Genomic DNA, 22,706 nt, shown 5'->3' with positions numbered 1-22,706 from the left:
AAAAGCAGTTTGGAGTTAAAAGGGCCAGTGGGTAAAATGGCCGTTTGCTTACAGTGGAGGGGACATACAGTATCTGTGCAGTTTGAGCATGACTGTTTTATCAGTCATTTGACTGGATGAGCATATAATGTAAAGGAGAGTTTAAGGAAAATGGAGCCTGAAGGTCAATTCAAGACAGAAAAGAATCTCTCCTTAACACAACTGATTTATTTATTGTGGAACCATCAGGGCACATATAAATAATTGTTCCACTGCTCCCTGAACAAATGATACTCATTGAAAGGGCTGCCTTGGTTTTATGCACCTGCTACACAGTGAACTCAATTGACATCAAAGGCTGTTAAATGCAACAAGGTTGGTGTAGCTGCACGGACACTCAAATTGAGAAAAACAAAAGACAAAAATAACAACCTGAAGATACTGGAACATATGTCGGTTTAGGATATGCCATGATATCATCATCTTGTAATTTGCAGGTCTGAACACAGAATTTGGAAACCAAATATGATGTAATATTTGTATGTACTATTTTGTCTGTGTCTGCTGGTAGGCACCTGAGTGAGTAAAGGCCTTTACACTATCTTCACCCCTATTATATGTTCGGTGAGACACAAACGTTCCACATGTGACTGCATACTGTATGTGTACAAGGGTAAGTTGGAAACTCATTAAAATGTTGGTCCAATTTTAAACGAACAACAAGTTTTAGAGCTTATACAGATGCTTTAATGTGTCTGTGTTTGTGTATGTGTGTGTGTGCTTGCACTTGTCCGTGTGTGTGATATTAGACAGATGGATAGGTTGTGTGTGTGCATGCGTGCTTGTGTCTTTCTGCATTCACAAACTGTGAAGTGTTTCCCATTGCAAAGGGACCCCGCCCTTTCAGACAAGGCTGAGTGGGGAAGGCAGACACTAGGTCTGCATACAGCAAATGGTCTTAAGAAAAGAGCCTGATCCATCAAGCAAAACCTAATAGGAAAATGCGCTAGAGTGCCACACTTAAATGCCACTATGCCATGGAAAGCCTGATAAAACACACTTCCGGAGAACCATTAAAACCCCAAATAACTTGAACCAAACATATCACTCAAGCCTTGTTGTTTAGAAAAAGTACTGATTCAGTAATATCAGGTCCCATAGAATAACCACAGTGTAATTAAATTCTGGGTCTTAGAGTTATTAAATATCCTTTATATCCTATGCCACCTTTAACCGTGCATGTTTTCCTTTGTTTTTCACAGTGGATATTTGACAACTTCAGTTCCCACTGTGGCTGACATAACTTTTTGTTATGTAGGATAGATAGGTGTATCAGGTAAGCATAGTGTAGCCATGCTAACATGCCACCACTGGAACTAGGAAGTTATTGACTTCATTCATTGGTTGCTTGAAAAATAGATGCTTGCAGTAGCCTAGGCCTATAGCTTCACTACCATAGTAGTTTTTTGCTCAAATCCCTTTGTATAACCTACTCTTCTCCCTCATTGCTCGCATTTTAAATGTTGTTTGAGTCCTTCTGTGACTGGGACATTGAGGACTCGACTCGACCAGGTCGCATTAGTGCTGCAACGTTGGGCTGCTTTTATGCTGAAGAGTCCTCTGCATCACGACAAGAAGGCCGCATGTAGTATCAACCGCAAATATTTACAGTCCACCAAATAAAAACTATCTTGGAGACACAAACGACATGTTGACGAGATACATGTAAAGTATTTGATCATTAGCACATACTAAAGAAACCCATGAAGGTGACGCTTCATGTCTTTGAAGTTATGTTTTGAGGAGGAGCCGACCACTTACGTTTTGATAGTTACTGTATCATCATCGCATCATGTAATTAAATATTGTAGCTGCCAATGTAATATTAGCCTTCTGCGGCCATTTCAACAACCGATGCACTTCACCTAAAATGAGTAATATTGTATATATCAAATACCCAAAATCATCAATCATCAACAACTACGCACCATGTAAACCAAGGACCATAAAATGGGGGATTTTTTGTTATTGTGCACAACCTAACTCAAACATAATGTTAATGTCACAGTTAACCTGTCTTTCGAACTGTACAGAATAAACAAACGTGCTAAATCATTGCCCTCGCAGCATCACCCTGGGCTACCTTCCGCGCAGCGCCACAAGATCCGCACGACCACGCCTGTTTGCATCCATTCTACTCTACCGTTATTCCACCCATAATGGAAGTCACAGAACACCATGGAAATCGATATCAGACATTATACATTATAATGTTAAATATAATTATAAATAATATAAATATAATTAAATATAATCCAAATTGCGCATAATGTGTAAAATATGCCTTTAAATAAAGGTATTTCTGATATGAACAGTAGGCCTACAACATCAACATGTCTAATGGTGTTAATAGCGCAGGCCTATGAAAAAAACAAAGACCGATAAAAAAAATTGTTTCAATCGTATGCCTATATACGTGATTCACGATTTCATATTTGCTTGATTTCAAATTTTTCCATCATCTCCCAGTAAGTTTAGGTAACCTATTTGCTTTGTAGCCAATCTGTGTAACGAAAATTGTCTAACCTCGGCAAAAATTACAATACAACTGGCAATGTGATGAGATAAACTCGTCTGTTTGAAATAACACATTTATTTGACTTACCAATCAAATAATAAGGAACGAACTTCACCGCCTTGAGAGTCCGCAACGGGCAAACGAGAGGCTGGGCAACAAGAGCTGGGAGTGACTGGGAGAATCCGCACTGCCGCCCCCAAATCTACCAAAAACTGTAGTGCTGCACTGAATTTCGAAGGGGCGGGGATTATAGAGAGTGAAGTAAACCTATCGCTGAGGACTAGCCTACACCATTTAAAAAAAGATGCTATATTTGATATGGATTATGTTTTACAAAATTATTAAATATTGCATAGTTTAGCCCACATCAACATATATGTCCTTGAGTTAGAAAATGTTCCTTCTGTACACTAAATATGTGTCACTTTGTGGCTTTAAGATGTGTCATTTCCAGTTTTAATGTAAGACTGCAGGCCCTAAAGACACTGAGGCTATCGAAGATAATTACATCTGTGAGTCATATTTACAGCACAACACATTTTCTACACTACAATTGTACATGTGAAAAGTTAACCTGTAATATTCTCTTTCATTCATTGCTTGTAGATGGACAGGGTGTGTCATGATTCTGACTGGCCCTCATCTTGTTCATCCATTGTGCACGCTTATCAATAATGCATTGCAGTCATACACAGGACGTCATAATGGATCTTCAGAAGGACCTCTGATCTACAGTGCCTCCAGAAAGTATTCATTTGTTTAATTATTTGACTTATTCCACATGTTGTTGTGTTACAGCCTGAATTCAAAATTGATTAAATATGATTTTTTTTCTCACACATCTATACACAATATCCCATAATCACAAAGTGAAAACATGTTTTCAGAAATGTTTGCACATTTTTGGAAAATTAAATACAGAAATGTCTCATATACAGTAGGTATTCACACCCCTGAGTCAATACTTTGTAGATTTACATTTGGTGGCGATTACAGCTGAGCTTTGCACACCTGGATTGTAAAATATTTGCCCATTGTTCTATTTAAAATTCTTCAAGCTCTGTCAAGTTTATTGTTGTTCACATTGCTAGACAGCCATTTTCAAGTCTTGACATAGATTTTCAAGTCAAAACTATGTCACTCAATGTCATCTTGGTAAGATTTGGCCCTGTGTTTTAGGTTATTGCCCTGCTGAACAATGATTTAATCTTCCAGTGTCTTCATTCTTATTTATTTAACTATGCATGTCAGTTAAGAACAAATTCTTATTTACAATGACTGCCTAGGAACAGTGGGTTAACTGCCTTGTTCAAGGGCAGAATGACAGATTATTTCTCCTTGTCAGCTCAGGGATTTGATCTAGCAACCTTTCGGTTACAGACCCAACGCTCTAACCACTAGCCTACCTCCGTCTGTGGAAAGCAAACCGAACAAAGTTTTCCTCTAGGATTTTGCCTGTGCAAAATTTGAATTACATTTTTAAAATCCAAAAAATCAAATCACATTTGATTAGTCACATGCGCAAAATACAACAGTGAAATGCTTACTTACAAGCCCCTAACCAACAATGCAGTTAAAAAAATATGGATAAGAATAAGAAATAACAGTAACAAGTAATTAAAGAGCAGGAATAGTCTGGGTAGCCATTTGATTAGGTGTTCAGGAGTCTTATGGCTTGGGGGTAGAAGCAGTTTAGAAGCCTCTTGGACCTAGACTTGGAGCTCCGGTACCGCTTGCCGTGCGGTAGCAGAGAGAACAGTCTATGACTAGGGTGGCTGGAGTCTTTGACAATTTATAGGGCCTTACTCTGACACCGCCTGGTATAGAGGGCCTGGATGGTAGGAAGCTTGGCCCCAGTGATGGGCCATACGCACTACCCTCTGTAGTGCCTTGCGGTCGGAGGCCGAGCAGTTGCCATACCAGGAAGTGATGCAACCAGTCACGATGCTCTCGATGATGCAGCTGTAGAACCTATTGAGGATCTGAGGACCCATGCCAAATCTTTTCAGTCTCCTGAGGGGGAATAGGTTTTGTCGTGCCTTCTTCACGACTGTCTTGTTGTGCTTGGACAATGTTAGTTTGTTGGTGATGTGGACACCAAGGAACTTGAAGCTCTCAACCTGCTCCACTGCAGCCCTGTCGATGAGAATGGGGACTTGCTAGGTCCTGTTTTTCCTGTTGTCCACAATCATCTCCTTTGTCTTGATTACGTTGAGGGAGAGGTTGTTGTCCTGGCACCACATGGCCAGGCCTCTGACCTCCTCCCTATAGGCTGTCTCGTCGTTATCGGTGATCAGGCCTACCACTATTGTGCCATCTGCAAACGTATTGATTGTGTTGGAGTTGTGCCTGGCCGTGCAGTCATGAGTGAATAGGGAGTACAGGAGGGGACTGAGCACGCACACCTGAGGGGCCCCTGTGTTGAGGATCAGCGTGGCGAATGTGTTGTTACCTACCTTTACCACCTGGGGGGCGGCCCGTCAGGAAGTCCAAGATCCAGTTGCAGAGGTCCCAGGGTCCTTAGCTTAGTGATGAGCTTTGAGGGCACTATGGTGTTGAACGCTTAGCTGTAGTCAACGAATAGCATTCTCACATAGGTGTTCCTTTTGTCCAGGTGGGAAAGGGCAGTGTGGAGTGCAATAGAGATTGCATCATCTGTGGATCTGTTGGGGCGGTATGCAAATTGGAGTGGGTCTACGGTTTCTGGGATAATGGTGTTGATGTGAGCCATGTCCAGCCTTTCGAAGCACTTCATGGCTACAGATGTGAGTGCTACGGGTCGGGAGTCGTTTAGGCAGGTTACCTTAGTGTTCTTGGGCACAGGTACTATGGTGGTCTGCTTAAAACATGTTGTTATTACAGACTCGGACAGGGAGAGGTTTAAAATTTCAGTGAAGACATTTGCCAGTTGGTCAGCACATGCTCGGAGTACACATCCTGGTAAATCGTCTGGCCCTGCGGCCTTGTGAATGTTGGTCTGTTTAAAGGTCTTACTCACATCGGCTGCGGAGAATGTGATCACACAGTCTTCCAGAACAGCTGGTGCTCTCATGTCTGTTTCAGTGTTATTTGCCTCGAAGCGAGCATAGAAGTTATTTAGCTCGTCTGGTAGGTTCGTGTCACTGGGCAGCTCTCGGCTGTGCTTCCCTTTGTAGTCTGTAATGGTTTGCAAGCCCTGTCACATCCGGCGAGCTTCGGAGCCGGTGTAGAACAATTCAATCTTAGTCCTGTATTGACACTTTGCCTGTTTGATGGTTCGTCGGAGTGCATAGCGGAATTTTTTATAAGCTTCCGGGTTAGAGTCCCGCTCCTTGAATGCGGCAACTCTAGCCTTTAGCTCAGTGCCGATGTTGCCTGTAATCCATGGCTTCTGGTTTGGGTATGTACGTACAGTTACTGTGGGGACGACGTCATCAATGCACTTATTGATGAAGCCAATGACTGATGTGTACTCCTCAATGCCATCGGAGGAATCACGGAACATATTCCAGTCTGGGCTAGCAAAACAGTCCTGTAGCTTAGCATCTGCTTCATCTGACCACTTTTTTATTGATCTAGTCACTGGTGCTTCCTGCTTTAATTCTTGCTTGTAAGTAGGAATCAGGAGGATAGAATTATGGTCAGATTTGCCAAATGGAAGGTGAGGGAGAGCTTTGTACGCGTCTCTGTGTGTGGAGTAAAGGTGGTCCAGAGTTTTTTTCCCTCTGGTTGCACATTTAACATGCTGATAGAAATTTGGTAAAACGGTTTTAAGTTTCACTGCATTAAAGTCCCCGGCTACTAGGAGCACAACATTATGTACAAAATACGTTTAAAAAAGTTACAAACAACGCAAATAAATGAACAAAAAAGCACAATTGGTTGGGGGCACGTAAAACGTCTGCCTTCTTCTCCAGCGTCATCTTACCGTCCTTGCCAATGACAAGCATACCCATAACATGAAGCAGCCACCACCAGTGATGTGTTGTGATGGATTTGCCCCAAATGTAACGCTTTGTATTCATGCCAAAAAGTGTATTTCTTTGCCACATACAGTATTTGGCAGTATTACTTAAGTGCCTTGTTGCAAACAAGATGCATGTTTTGGAATATTTCTAATCTTTACAGGCTTCCTTATTTTCACACTGTCATTTAGATTAGTTTTGTGGAATAACTTCAATGTTGTTGATCCATCCTCAGTTTTCTCATATCACAACCGTTAAACTCTGTAACTGTTTTAATATCACCATTGGCCTTATGGTGAAATCCCTGAGCAGTCTCTTTCCTTTCCGGCAACTGAGTTAGGATGCACGCCTGTACACCATCCAAAGTGTAATTCATAACTTCACCATGCTCAAAGGGATATTCAGCATCTGCTTTTTCTATTTTTACACATCTACCAATTGGTGTCTTTCTTTGTGAGGCATTGAAAATTGAGGGACCTTACAGATAATTGTATGTGTGGTACAGATATGAACATGGAATGAGTCCATGCAACTTATTATGCAATTTGTTAAGCACATTTTTACTACTGACCTTATTTAGGCTTTCCATGACAAAGGGGCTGACTACTTATTTCAGGTATGATTTTTTAAAATTAATTTATAAAATATATAAATTCCACTTTGACATTATGGGGTATTGTGTGTAGATCAGTGACACAATCTCAATTGAATCAAATGTTTTATTCAGGCTGTAACACAACAACATGAGGAAAAGGTAAAGGGGTGTGAATACTTTCTGAATGCACTGCACTTTAGGGTAAAGATGAGCATCAATAGAAAATGGGAACTGGCAGCTGGGGGGCTGCTGATCTCTAATCCCAGGTATAAACCACTAACGTTGTGCCCTTGAGCAAGGCACTTCACCCCAAATTTGTTATCCATCCAGGGGCGCTGCAATGCAGCTGACCCTGGGCCTCTCAACATGTGTGTGTCTGGGGGTAATGGGAAAAAGGTATATATTACCCATCTAACCAAATATACAATAAAATACTTATTCCTCTATTCTATTCTTCTACACAGTTGTACTGAAACCTGATATAGATCCATCACCTGACGCAGATCCATCATTCTATCTAAATGCAGAAAACTGGTGTGGGCTTCATCATGAGGACTATGACAATTGATTAGATAGCTCACAAAAGCTTTATTCTATGGTTTCACATGCTCTTTTTTTCAGAAATGTGTGCTGGCAAAGTATATTCAATTTGCTAAACGTTATAAATATAGTCTGTTCATGTTAACACTCCAGTACATCAGTCACAATCTATAGCCACAATAGCCACAGTAGTCACAATTTGAATGAGTTTTTCAGCCAAACATTCTTCAGTAAAACAAGCTTATATTTTGGATAGTGCCGGCTCCAGGCATAAGCGACATCAGCGGTCGCTTAGGGCCACCAGCCACTAGGGGGCCCTCAACATTTTTGAGTTCCAATTTTTTCAGGAACTCAGTCGGGGTCTTAATTTACTATTGAGCGTAAGAATAGTAGAATACACTAGGTGCCATTTTGAAATTTGGTTGTGCATCTTTTGGAAGCTTTTCTCTTCTTATCAGTCACTGATTATCACTCAATTTGCCATATCAGCAAACAATTTTGAGATTGGTAGTTAGTCTAGCCAGCTGTCTAAACTTGTAGTAATCATAGCTGAATACTGACCGGGTACGCAGGGCACGTGCCCAGGGCCCTGATCTCCAGTGGGGCCCCATTGATTTTGTTAGTCATTCTCACTCAAATATCATATTACCATGGCATAAGTAATGGCAAAATGTGTAGAATTGCAGGAAATTAGCTGTAAAATGGCAAGAAGGGTCTCTCCACCCCATGGTAAAATGTGTAAAATTGAAGAAAACTTGCTTTAAAACTGCAACATTTCATCTACGCCCTATGGCAAAATGTATAGAATTGCAGGAAATTTGCTTTAAAAAAAGTTCTCTCTCCGCCATCAAGAGGGGAGCAACTAAAATGTTTTGTTGCAAGGTGGGGGGGGGGGGGGGGGGCAAACAAATCTTGCTTAGGGCCCACAAAAGGTTAGCGCCGGCCCTGATTTGGGTTTAGAACTGGGTATGACAGTTGTACATAACGTATACTGTATTTTTCTTTAATTGAAAATACCATTTAACAGCAGTTACTTTTGCAGGTTGAACCTTTTATTATTTTAATCTTTATCTTTAGATGACTTCTGACCAAAAAATGTAACACAATTGCAACCGATTTCTACTCAGATCTGCCATCAGTTGTTAGGCTCTGAGCCTGCAATTTGGGCTGGGGCTGAACCGCCACCTGTTGACTGTTGGATCCCTGCCTTTGCAAGACAGTCCCCTCGCCGTCTGCATGCATAGGTCTCCGACCCTCCGCAGCCCTGTCAGAGACTGAGGAGATCCCCTCAAACCCTCCCTCAACCCCTCCCCTACGTGTCATGGGAGTGTAGAAGCTGTGAAACAGTTGGCTGGAGGGATGGGTCGGTGAGGGGCGGGAGATGGCCTTGGTGCCTTTAGCTCTGGGGCCCGCATTCCCGGAGTGGATCCTGCCATCATTGAAAACTTGCTGCTGGGGAGAGGTTACCTCTTCCCGCCCTCTTCTTCCCCGCACCGCTGGTGAACATGACCCCTCGGCGTTGAGGTATGTGCTCTCCCCATCAGGAGACCATGGCCCAGCCTCGCTCCACACTAAAGCTCCGTGTCGCTGGAGAAAGGGGAAACAGACATGAGCATAACTGGGGGGAAGCAGAGGGTGGGGAGTGGGAAGGGAGGGAAGAAGAGATGGGGGAATGCAGCTGTGGCTGAGAGTTGAGTTCATCGCATGGTTCAAACGCTGTCCAAAGTTGATGCCCCAATCGAGCAAAGGAATGTTTTGCGAACGTTTGAAGGCTAATAATAATTTGCTTTGAATCCCATTTCGTTGTATTTCTTGGAACATTCACACAACGTTCTGAGAATGTAATTAAGAGTATTCTCAATTCATTAAAATACCTTTACGGTATAACATTTGTAACGTTGCAATATTACATTTGATTTTGAAAAAATACTATACATTCCAGGCCATTACTAATACACATGATTTAACACTGAACCCATGGGCTGATCTCCCAGACAGATTAATCCTAGTCCTGGACAAAAAAAATTGCTTTCAATGGAGATTCTCCATGGAGAATGGCCAGGACTAGGCTTAATCTGCCCTATGAGTTTCCAGGAACACGATTGAAGAAGACTTTATTAAATGTTAGCTGCAGAGGATAGAAAGCAGCAAAATTACTCTGCTGAGAAATTGTATAAATCTTACCATCCCTTGGTATGGTTGGTCCTGTAATTTCCTTGAATCATATTGGTGAATGAAAGACATGTGCTCCAGCAACACTTTTGGGCTACCAATAGAGCTCAGCATGGGAACTGTGAACCATAAGCCATGAAGTAAATGTCACTCACTGCAGTTAAATAGTTATATTTTTCTTGCACAGATCACCTTTTAGATGCAACTAAGCAACACAAATCTATTTGTTCTAATCCATACACTCCTTCAACCCTAAGTGCCAACCTGACATAGTATCAATGCCTTTATTTGAGTCTAATGCAAGTGAATGTAAAAGATAGAGGCCTAATTGGATAACACAAACAATCATGAACGTGCTTGCGCAAACACACACACACAGACACGGCTCACCGATTCCTGAAGCAGGCACTCTGTTGTTGTTCCTCCCATGTCTGACCAGGGCGTGCGTTTGTTGAATGGCCTGGTAGTCTTGTCTCTGAGTGCTGTCCTTTCTGTAAGGTGCCTGGGTGCTCACATCGTGATACGATGTATTGTGCCACCAGTGACACTGTTATAAGTCTCATGGAGAGAAAATGAATTATCATGGAATGAAATGTAACTAAACTGGCAGTTATTTTATTTATCCGGCATGTAACTAAACTGGTCATTGCAGAATGGTTGCAATTATGAATAACATTTCATGGAACATACCTGCTCAGCCATTGTACTCTCTGTCTCCATGTGAGAAATGGGTGCATTCATGAACCTGACATTGGTTCTTATGAACTTGGCATTGTACATTTGTGGGGTATTGTGTATTTTAAGCTGATCATATTCCTTTGGATCTCTCTGAGCATATGAATGGACTTTATAGACTTTATCAGGGTCCAATCTGTCAGGTATCTTCTCATCAAATATCCTGTATGTGTTTGAGCTAAAAACAGAAGGAAAGAGTCAATCTACTTAAAGTTTGCAACAACAAATAAACGGCAGCAAATAGTCCTACCTCCAAATCACATTGTTGCAATAGGACATAGCCTAACAAATAGAAACAATTCACATGTAACTGCATATATAGCATTGGGTTGTAAATAATTGCCTGCCATAGAAACGTTTATAAACGACAACACGATTTAAAAATCATTAAAATAGTCATTAAAATACATCGTGGATTACTTGGAAGTTGCACACAATGATTATGAAGAAAGTTTATTGAATCAATATCTACTCAATCATTAGTCATAAGTCTTCTGAACATCGATCTAGGCCTTTTACAATCACAAATACTGTACTTACTGGAAAGACTCGCGGACCTTCTTCTTTCTTGGCAAGCAGATTTCAGCACGCTGATACATTTTACTCGTGATAAAGTGAAATGTGTGTGAAAGAAATTGTCGTGTGGACTTTGGCAGCGAATTCATTATTTCCAGGTTGCTAAGCAACTTAATTATTGCGCAGCGGCCATTCAACTGGCGACACAAGTTGTAACAATGGTCAATGTAACACTAACCGTATGTATATTTGACAGTTAGCAACCTAGGTATAAATCAATACAAGGTCTGATTTATATAAATACATTTGATTTGAAACAATTTTTGCTAAACCAATGTCAAATAACGTTAACTCTTAAATCATAAGTGACAACCTTTCCACAATTGCCAAATAAGAAATATAGGATAATAATTTGTGTTAAATCGTATAACTTGTTGCCTATAAATTGTGTATGCAGGGCTCCCTTGCGAAAGAGGTCTTGGTCTCAACGGGACTCCTTGTGCAAATAAATGTTTAATAAAAACATATGCATTTTTTACAGTAGGCCAACCAACTGAACCATTAGGTCGATGGTACTAGCCTAGGCCTACTGTATTAGTCCAAGCAGTGTTTCTGTGTTGGATAGTGCTGAGCGATAAGTGCTTTTTGAGGTCGGTTCGATTTCGGTTCGATGATTAAAACATAATTTAATGGTTTTCGATAATCTTTTTCAACAAAAGCATTATGAAATGAAGTGCTAGCAATTCAGTGAACAACTATCCCAAAATGGAAATATCTGACACGAATAACAAGTAAACAAGTAGAGTAGATCTCTCAGTACCTGTTAATGAATGACGTTGACACCGACTAGAATAATTATCCTACAGTACAGTACAGTACTCCTCTCGCATATTGCTTGGTCTGCTGCTCCATCGTTGTGGACATAGCCTGTATGATATCATGCATGCAAGCTTACCTATGCTTTTTTGAGATAGGTAAATCATCTATTTTATTGACTGTTTAATTAATAATGATAAATAGTCCGAATAGTGGTATTTCACTGTGAAGCTAATATTGCATTAGAGCTGATAAGGTTTTGTTTCTACTGAGTAGGCTTGCATTGTGATTAATTCATACAACTATCACACCCGTTCATATTATTAAATGACACCAATGTTCAAGATATAACATGCTTTTAAATTAATTGCTAACTAATCTAGAAAGGTGATATGATGTAATCTAACTAGATGAGAGGGCCTAAACTACTTCATCCTAATGTAAGCTAAAACAAATATTGGAATGTAATAAAATATGATATTATAATTAAATAAATGCATTTCAAACAAGAATATATATTCAATTAAATTAATACAGCATTGTAATATTATTGATGCTTTTCTCTCACCCTCCAGGGGATTAGACATATGAACTGCAGTCACCAGCTGCCCGAGCCTCAAAACCAGAAACATGTGGAGACATCAACACTTGTCATTTTTTATGTTAAAATTGTTTGGATTTTTGAGTCCTTAAAACAGTCCATTGTACAAAATAAGTAATTCCCAAATGAGGGACATCTCAAGGAGATTAACCTCCAACATTCATAAGCTTGTTCAGTACAGGGCAAATTTAGTCATGACAGCCACAGGTTTTCTTTCCAGCCCTTCACTAACACCTAATTAAAGTAATTGTGGTCTAAATTGAAGACTTGCACACAGTGTAATCCCCGGGACATAAATCATGTCTGTAATTTAGAATGGGCTTCATAAATTACAATGCCATGACAAATCTGCATGACAAACAATAACATGGGTGAATCTATTTCTATCTAAATTGTGGTGTTGGCTCCTGAATAATACCCTGGGATATGGTAATTATCCTGGTGGCTGGGAGGTTCACAACAAGTTCTTTACATCTGCAGGGTGTCATTGTGGGATGTGCTTCAACCTGGAACAAGCAGAGACAAGGAAGAAGAAATTAACCTCACTGCTAAAATGTCACTGCTGGTTCAAGTTGCTGAACCCACAACTACCTTTATTAATGTGCAATTGGCCAAGGCTTGGCTCTAATATTACTTAGTAACACTAACCCCAATGGTGCAACACAATATAATAACGGAAAGTGGCAGTTAGCGAAAGTTAGTTAGGTAAACAGACATTGCATGCAGCTAGCTAGCAACACAGACTCATCAACAGAATGCACAAATAACTTGGCTGGCTAGCAAGCCATTTTTCATCAGATGTTGTTAAAATGTCTTAACTCCAAATGAGTCGAGCAGGACTGTTTTCTCCTGCCAAGCCAATGCAATGGAGTGAAACGCGTTTAGGTGCCCACTTTAGTCCCTGAAAACAAATGGGGGGAAAACGATTTGCTATATGTCTTTAGTGGACTAGCAAATTCACCAATTCATTATATAATTTTTTGGGGGTCTTCACAATTGACACATTGCTGAATCTACAATTAGTTAGTTTAGTTGTTAATCTCTATACAGCCGATAAACAGGATAAGATCGCCTGCTTGCTAGCTAGCTATAGCGGCCAAGGTGTTAGCTAGCTAGCTTTGCACCGGGCTGATAAATACCAGTTACTCAACATTTGAATTAAAACTTCATAGCTATGTGTCACGGATCCCTCTGGAGCTTTCATTGCGCACACCTGGCCCCTATTCCCACTGATTGTATTTGTATGTATGTGCCCTTTGTTCACCATGGTGCTGTCGATTATTGTTCCAATGTCCGTTGGTGCGTGTGAGTACCTGTGCTATGTGTTTTGGGCTTTCGTGCATTGCGCAGATGATTACGGGTCTCGTCCCGTGTGTCGATCATCGTGCGTGTTATTTATTCAAGGTACTCCTCGCTCTTTTGTTTGGGTTTTAACGCTGTGTTTTGTTACGTGTTTGTTTGGTCTTCGTCCCCATGCTTTTACACGGCATGCCGTAATTTGGTTGAAATAAAAACCCATATTACGTATTCCTGCGCCTGTCTCCCGAATCATTCATGCCAACGTGACACTATGAAAGTAATTTGTTGAAAATGTTCACCATTTGGTGAATAAATAAACTTTATACTTACATTTCCCGAAGTTATTCCTTGTTCTTCTAGAAAATGTAATCCGAAGCAGGGACTACTGTACGCCATTCATTCTGGAATGTAATTTTTCCCCCCGCTGCGCCACAAGGTGTGATGGGATAGCCTCTTCGGTGAAGGATACATGGGATTGGAACATGCCAATTCTGATCTCTCGTTAAACAATCAAAGAGGCTAAATTCACCTGCACAGCTGATCTCAATTGCAACCATTAAAGGTCACATCATTACCGCTCCCTAAAAGATGATGTCGGTGTCCTGCTTGCAACAAGTCTTTCAAGATATGTTGCCCTCTGGTTGGTATTGTCATTACAACAACAGAGTCCTTTTTGAACAGACTAAGGGCGATTGATCTATTTGACATTAGCTAGATTTCCATCCAATTGGTGACAGATTTTCATGAGAATATAAAATAATCTGCATAAAGAAAATATGTGCATTTTCCCACCAGTGGTATGTTTCCAACAAACTGACTTTTTGTGGATAAAAATCAGTGTGTGATGATGTAGTGCACACAAAATTTACTTTTTTCGCTTGCGTTTTTATGTACCAAATAAATAGCAAATGTGTCTACTCTGGTCTTGGCTCTAGCCAACAGCTCGCATATTCAGTGTGGGTAGGCTAGTCTACATTATGAGATTATTATGCATAGAGGGAGAACATGTAATTGATAAACGCTGGTGTTCTGTACATTATCTTGGAAATAATGGACGACGCAGTGGTGAAGCCGAGTCGAGTCCCTTTGCAGAGTTAATTTCTCCAAGGTAATGAAAACAATAATAAAGCACACACATTTAATGGTAGAAATAAAAAATATATTTCATATTTTCCTTGTAAGAGAATTCATACTTTCTTATCTTTGGGTTGCAAGAGATGTGACCCAGTTCATTCTATATGTTCTGTTGCCATGCAACCTGGCAACGTTCTTGTCCCTTGCTTGCTAGCTAGCCAACTAGTTAAATCTAACATAGTCATGACCTCTGAATGCAGAATAACAGCAAAGTTGCTGCAAATGCATTAGTTTACGATGTTTTCTATTGAAATTCATTTGGATACATTACAATGAGCTGATGATGCCCGATTTTGCCTGGCACAGACGAGAAGGCAAACTACGAAAAGTTTGCCTTCTCGTCAGGACATTACGAGGAGATCGCATTGCATATCAAATGCTAGGCTAGAAGCTAGCTAAATAGCTTGTTGCTTGACATTCATTTGGATACATACATAACAATGAGCTGATGGTGCCAGATTTTGCCTGGCATTGCTAGAAAAGTTTGCCTTCTCGTCAGGACACTGTTCATTACATTGCATACCAAACACTAGGCTAGAAGCTAGCTAAATAGTTTGTTGCTAACAAACCTGCCAATATGACAACTGAATTCAAAAATACCAGTTACTGATAAAAGCTGGTCAAACTAGAAACATGTGGGAGGATTTAACAGCACTTCTGTCATGACTGGAACAGTAACATTAGAGACCTGTGAAATTCATGGTCATCACTCCCCACGTTATGTTACGTCTGCTCCTGCTCCTCCTCTCTGGCGCTGGAGGCCGCCAGGCTGCTCATTACGCACACCTGTCACCATCGTTACATCGGACTCACCTGGACTCCATCTCGTCAGTGATTGCCTCCACTATATCTGTCACTTCCTCAGTTTCATCCCCGTGTCTGCATTGATGTTGTTTTGTTTCTCTTGTCCAGATGTTGTTTGTGCTTTGTTTCATCTGTTTATTATTAAATTCTCACCCTGTACTTGCTTCCTGTCTCCCAGCGTCTGTCATCTCAAGACCGTTACAGAATGCAGACACCACAATTGGAAGCATCAGGGAGTTTTTTCTGTTGTGATGTCGGACCCGGGTGCCGCTTGCGAAGCAACCGGGGATGTCTCAACTGGCTTGTCATGCTCCCATGCCTCGGCTGGCTCGTCGGGCTCCTGCGCCTCGGCCGGCCTGTCAGGTTCTCCCAGGTAGGATGCCAGGTGTCTGTCACTTCCTCAGTTTCATCCCCGTGTCTGCATTGATGTGGTTTTGTTTCTCTTGTCCAGATGCTGTTTTTGCTTTGTTTCATGTCTATTTATTATTAAATTCTCACCCTGTACTTGCTTCCCATCTGTTGTCTCAAGACCGTTACACATTGTCATCAGATGCTCGGAAAAAGTTGGTCTTCTGCAAAAACACAAATGCTAGTTAACTAGCTAGCTACGTTTTTCCTGGTTGGACCTGCGTTTACAATGTATCCAATTTCAGTTTGTGTGGTTGTTGGTTTAGCTTTCTGTAACTTTGTAGAAAATACGGTCTGTGTGTGTGTAGGTGCATATTGCATTATGATTGCAAGGTGTCCCAATATATTTTCCAACTGTCCTGATATCTTTCTAGCTGTCCCATTATCTGGTTTCTAATTAATTTTACATACACAAACAGATCCCACCATGTCGAACGAACAAATTATCTGTCGACATTTATAAAATTGTACCAAAACTTCCTGTTTCCATCACAGCTGCCATTATTATCATTTTTTTTATAAGGTATGACTTTATTCACAACTATGGATGGAAACGTTATTGACAAACATTTCGTACAATAGAAATAAAGTATTTTCCTCTACTGTGGCAATTTAGCCAACACGTTGTATGAACGGAAACTAATGCTGGTATAGCCTACTGACTTATTATTATTTCCTATTTGTTATACAAAAGCATTTGGGATGGTAATTTCTTACCTAGATTGGGTGTAAAATAACCATGGACTGTTCATATTTGAAATGTGTAACTACATTAAGTCAATAGCTCTATTTGTGGTCTGGAATCGGACCCACGCTGACACAGGTCTATATCTGCGCTCTGAAGGCAGTGGCCCTAACCACTAAACGACCACAGACCTTAGGATAAGGGTACCACATAATTCTTGAGTTGATTTTTCTCGTGAATTATTTGACTCCTCTCTAGAGAAACATAGTATTGGGCTCACAAAAAAACGGAACTAAATGGAATTCAAGTAATTGAAGTGATGTCGGTCAATTAGTTGTTTAATTAATAACAACAACAAAAAAGTACATCTCGGTTATTAATCGCTCAGCACTGGTGTTGGAATGGTGTGGCCAACAACAGAATGGTGGGGTCAGTATACCGGCCGTTACAAATATTAATGCGAATAGACCACTGATTGGCCACTTGTTGACTCATACACTATGAGGAAATAGCAAGCAGTTTTAAAACAGTCTGATTTAGATACAAGTTTGAGATGGGTTTTTTAAAGTATTTTTTTCTTCAATTCATGCTTAGGCCACAGATACGAGTATACAGTAGGATGAGTCAACAACATTATTTGGGTATGAATTAGCAGAATATTAACTTTTAAAAGTGAGATTTTCACAGGAAAGTTATTTTAAATAAAACGAAACTAACTAACTAATCAAATCACAGCACACAAGCCTAGGGAGTCAGTCTTCTTGTGTGTGGGTGTGCGTGTGTGTGTTCGGACCACTAAATGGTGGCTTTATGGTAATATATTAATGGTCCTTAATCAGGTAATTAGGCTTTCAAATCCTCTACTATGACATTGCATTCTTGAGCCTTATAACATTATGGTTATTATTGTGTTATTTGTCTGCAAACAATAGCAAGTCCTACTAGTATGGACTGGGTTTAAAGATAGTCTGGAATTGATACATCCATTTTTGGATTTTAAATTAATGCCATTGATTCTTGAAGAATATAACTTATGCATAGCTCATGAGTTTAGTACAACGGAACGGTCTTACCCTAACATACAACCAAATAAAAGCTTGTTTTACTCCATTGTTTATAAACAATGTCATTGTAAACAAACAGTGTATAGCTTGAAAACATTGTTGAAACTATCCTCTGGATGTCATGAACAGGCAGTCCTTGCATCTAGAGTGCTGTCTATGAATTTGAGAGGGGTTACATTTCCCAAGCCCCATCCCTCAGCTCAGCTGTATATCAAAATAAGCGGCGGAGCAGCCTATTTATTGTTTTTCGAATCGCAGACTGTAGCTCTAAACTGAGAATATTACATTCCAAGTTACTCACATCTACGTATGTTGTTAAATAAGTGCAAACAATGACATTTATTTCAACATGACTTCTAAATTACGAAATTGATAGGGTAAAATGTAATTTAGAAACCCTTGCTCCATCCATGGGGTAGCTTAATGATCCAAATGCAAAATGGCTTTACACTAATAAATCTGGAGCGGTAAGAGTTTAACCAGTGCAAAGTGCATCTATCTGTTTGGACTGCAGGACACAATGCTTTCCAGAGACACACACACAGACCCCATATATTGACCTTGTATTGTTTTTTTTTCATCTGCGTGGCAAGCCTGTATATAAACCCTTAAGCCTCTGATCTAATCTCGTCGCTGTCAGTTAAGAGGATTCTGGCCTGGCTGGCAGTGTATATGCAGATTTACTACAGGCGGCCATGCTGGGAAGTAATTTTTATTATGATGGGAAAGCAATTTCCTTTTAAATACTTAAAATTTTTCTGCAAATGTGTATTCAAGTTCCTGCGCAGGTGCATCTGTTTCCATGCATTTTGCCTGGTCTTTTTTTCTAAATCAAAGCCTGCAGAGTCAAGGAGAGCTCTGATTTCATTGTATATTTTGTTGTGGAGCAAGAGCAAAAACTCCTGCCTAGATGGTCAACTGCCCCTTAGGCCGTTTCAAACCAGAGAACTTGGTTCTATGTGGCATCGATATGAGTCAGAAACATTCATTTCAGTGTCAAAATTGACGACAAAGTATAAAACTGTGTTTTGTAAGTGAGTTCATCACGACTACTGGAGGGCTGGGTATGGATTACTTAACGCCAATTTATGGTCATTCTGGTGTCTGCATTGAACGTACAGCATTTACTGCGATGCGGCCTCTGCAGAAGTCAGGGCATTCATACTTGTGCTTCTCAGAGCAGAGCTGTTGTGAAGGAAGTTGTCAAGGAAGTGAGTTTGTATTTATACAGGACATATCGCCCCCACCTTCCGTCAACCAATGTTAATGCGGAGCTATATTTTTACAAAATTTGGGAGGCCACGGCGAGACGGTACGGAGCTTGATTTGGCCTCTGCAAGCCTCCGCAATTGCGGCACACCCTTGAGTTACATTCAACATGGTTACTTCTGCTGCCTGTCAACCGTCAAACTACTGGCGATGGTGAGTACGTTAGTAGATAGCTGTTACTATGCAACATTATTTGATAATGCTAGCGAGCTAAGTACATCAAGCTAACGTGTAATGTGATGTAGCATGTCAGAAGGGACAAAAGGTAATACAAATAAGACAGGTAGACAGGAGGCCTTATTTCATTGATTCCGAAGCCTGATAAAGATCCTTCTCTCATTGACAATTGGAGACCAATTACTTTATTAAATGTTGATTACAAATTGATTGCTCTGGTTTATGGCAAAAGATTAAAGAAAGGAATAGATACCATTATAAATGAGACTCAAACAGGATTTATGAAGGGCCGTCACATAAGCTCTAACATTCGTTTAGTCTTGGACCTTATAGATTATTCAGATGCAATTGACTCAGATGCGGTTGTCCTATTTCTGGACTTCTGTAAAGCCTTTGAAACAATTGAACATGAATTTCTCTTTACGTCTCTTAAACTTTTTGGATTTGGTGAAAATTTTATTAAAGTAATTCGCATGTTTTACAAAGATATAAATAGTTCTGTGCTACTAAACCTTAATACTTCCAAAAGATTTAGTATCAACAGAAGTGTACGACAGGGATGCCCAATTTCGCCATTTTTATTCATTTTGGTTGTGGAACTTCTATCTCTAGATATTCTGAATAATGCAAATTTGTATGGCTTAACCATTTTTAACAAAGAAATCAAAATTTCCCAACTGGCTGATGATACTACTCTTTTCTTAAGAGACAAAGACCAGGTCGCACATGCCCTTAATGCTATAAATGCATTTTCTATTGCATCAGGATTAATGCTGAATGTTTCTAAATGCGAAATCTTATGTTTATTTGACTCTGATGATAAAGAAATTGAAAATATTCCTGTAAAGGACTGTGTTAAATATTTAGGAATACATCTGTCAAAAAACCACTTAGTCAGACAACATTTGAATTTCTCTCCTAAAATTAAGAGAACTAAAAATATATTTAATAATTGGCTACAAAGAGATCTTTCTATACTTGGGAGAGTACTTCTGTCCAAGGCAGAGGGACTGTCTCGTTTTGTGTACCCCTCATTATCGTTATGTGTAAATCCAGCTACTTGTAAAGAGATCAATAAGACCTTTCTTGACTTCATCTGGAAAAATAAGTCTCACAAACTAAAAAAATCTGTCCTTTCTAACAAAAGAGCTGAAGGCGGTCTAGAAGTGTTGGATTTTGTTGACATAAATAACACTTTCAAGATAAACTGGTTGAAAAAATTTTGATCGATACTGATTCAATATGGTATTTCATTCCAAATAATGTGTTTAATAAATTGGGAGGTCTTCAATTTTTACTGAAATGTAATTATATTCCTAAAAGATTACCTGCTAAATTGGCTAGGTTTCACCAACAAGCTTTAATGACCTGGAAAATATGTTTCCTGCACAATTTTTCCCCTTATAAATCTCTTTTGTGGAATAATTCAGACATAACTGTAAGGAATAAGTCATTGTTCTACCCCAGCTGGCATGAGAGGAATATTGACTTTGTTCTTGATATTTTCGACAACAAGGGTAATATTCTCACATATGAACAATTTATAACATTGAAAGAGTTTCCAATACCTTTCAGATAGTTTATTTCTGTGATCAAAGCCATTCCCAGTGGTCTAACTACACGTATGAAAAGTCATCTTAATTTTGGGAATGATCACAAAGTTTATCCAGAACTCAGATTGGAAGGCGTGGGCTTACTTGAGAGATCTTGTTGTAATAAATATATAAGACAAATTCTTCATTCACAAAACCAACTTACACCGAGAGGAAAGTTTTTCTGGAACATGCTTATTCCTGACATTGTCTGGAAAAATGCATGGTTAAGGCCTTACAAATACTGTATACCAAACAAAGTTAAGGAAGTGCACTTCAAAATTTTACATAAGATATATCCATGTAATTCTATGATTTCCAAATTTGTGGCTATTGATGATATGTGTGTTTTTTTGTGATAAAGAAGGTGAGAATCTGTCTCACTTGTTCTTTGAATGTAAATTTGTGTCAGAATTTTGGGAAAACCTTGCAAAGTACTTATTTACCATTATGAACACTGCCTATATTTTTAACATAAAATATATAATATGTTACTATTGCAATGATAACAAAACCACTGAAATTATTGTTAATTTTTTTAATTCTTGTTGCCAAATACTTTATACACAAACAAAGATACCAAAATTACCAATTTTTCTGATTGAATTTAATTATCTTATTAAAACATTAACCCTAGTGAATAACAACAAGAATAACATGAATCATTATAATAAGATCTTTTCAGAGTGAATATAATTGCGCTTAAATTGTTTATTTTTTCTATTATTTATTTTTATTGATCTTTTTTGTATGTTTGAGCATTGTTAATACCTGTGTTTGGTTTGCTAGACATGTTTGATGTAGCAATGTAAGTTGATTTTTGTATTATGAAAAAAAAATGTTTTATAATAATAATAATAATATTAAAAAAATAAGACAGGTATAATATTTGTACATTGTTATATTAACAGAACATTGCTACTAACAGTTATGTGTAGTATGGTTTATTCTACATGGAACTGTTACACTTGAAAGTTATCAAAACACTTTGTTTATCAGCTTCCTCCTGGAGGTAGCTTTGAATTTTGCAGTAGCCTAGAGAGTGGTATGAGAAGAGTGCCATCCTCCTGCATCTCACATCTGTCTGTAGTTATTGAACTCTGCCTTCTGGACCTATGGGTTGAGGCAAACTCTGTCATATCCAGGACGGAGTGCACTCCACCCCTCCTGCCACCTGATTGCACCTGTCCATAACCTGAAATACATTACATAGATGGAATGTACTTCATCCCCCACTGGAGACTTGACGACAGAACCTCACCCAGAGAGCTCTGCATGTCAGTGTGTGGTTAGACATCCAACTAGACCGTTGAAGTTGTACTCCATGCTAGATCTGGTTAGACAGTTGAATTTGTACTCTACACACAACTTATAGGGATATTAGTAGTTCCCCAATGTTGTTTCTAGGGATGGGCATGAGTAATCGAGTACTCAAGTACTCGAACAGACATCAAAACACAATCTTTAACCAGAGATGACATTTTTACAAATACTGTAAAACTATTTGGTCAAAATGTAGTCTTGAAGCAACTCTAATTTGCTTTGATTCTAGTGTACCATTTGTACATGTGCATCTCCCTAAATTCCCTTTCCCCTCCTTGTCTCACTCACTCAATTGCTTTCCAACCGCTCCCTCTACACATTCTTGCTCCTTTTAAGCCGATTTATGGTCAAGCCGTGGTCTGCAGTGGCCATACAGCATTTATAGCAATGAGGCCTCTGCAGAAGTCAGAGCATTGATACTTCTTGCGCATCGTGGGGCTGTCATATGTGTCCAATAAATTGTTCTGCACCGCAG

General features: G+C 39.6%; 2 protein-coding genes across 2 annotated transcripts in view; both read right to left on the bottom strand.

Moving 5' to 3' along the window:
- LOC139566386 (spectrin beta chain, non-erythrocytic 1-like) overlaps positions 1 to 2,758 on the bottom strand; it is a 91,634-nt gene extending 88,876 nt beyond the window's left edge. Inside the window, exon 1 of the mRNA XM_071387514.1 lies at positions 2,645 to 2,758. The gene's annotated coding sequence lies outside the window, so the exon portion shown is untranslated. The remainder of the gene's footprint in view (positions 1 to 2,644) is intronic.
- A 4,906-nt stretch (positions 2,759 to 7,664) lies between these two features.
- LOC139566375 (uncharacterized protein C2orf73 homolog) lies at positions 7,665 to 11,208 on the bottom strand. Its single transcript, XM_071387504.1, has 5 exons — positions 11,084 to 11,208; positions 10,499 to 10,721; positions 10,199 to 10,355; positions 9,821 to 9,927; positions 7,665 to 9,223 (listed from the first exon to the last, which is right to left on the bottom strand). Exons 1-5 carry the CDS (start codon positions 11,206 to 11,208, stop codon positions 8,756 to 8,758), a joined length of 1,080 nt encoding a protein of 359 aa, XP_071243605.1. The 3' UTR covers positions 7,665 to 8,755.
- Between the last annotated feature and the right edge of the window lie 11,498 nt (positions 11,209 to 22,706).

The sequence above is a fragment of the Salvelinus alpinus genome, chromosome 2 (assembly GCF_045679555.1).
Source record: "Salvelinus alpinus chromosome 2, SLU_Salpinus.1, whole genome shotgun sequence".
Taxonomy (NCBI): Eukaryota; Metazoa; Chordata; class Actinopteri; order Salmoniformes; family Salmonidae; genus Salvelinus; species Salvelinus alpinus.
This window is presented reverse-complemented; position numbering and strand designations above follow the sequence as displayed.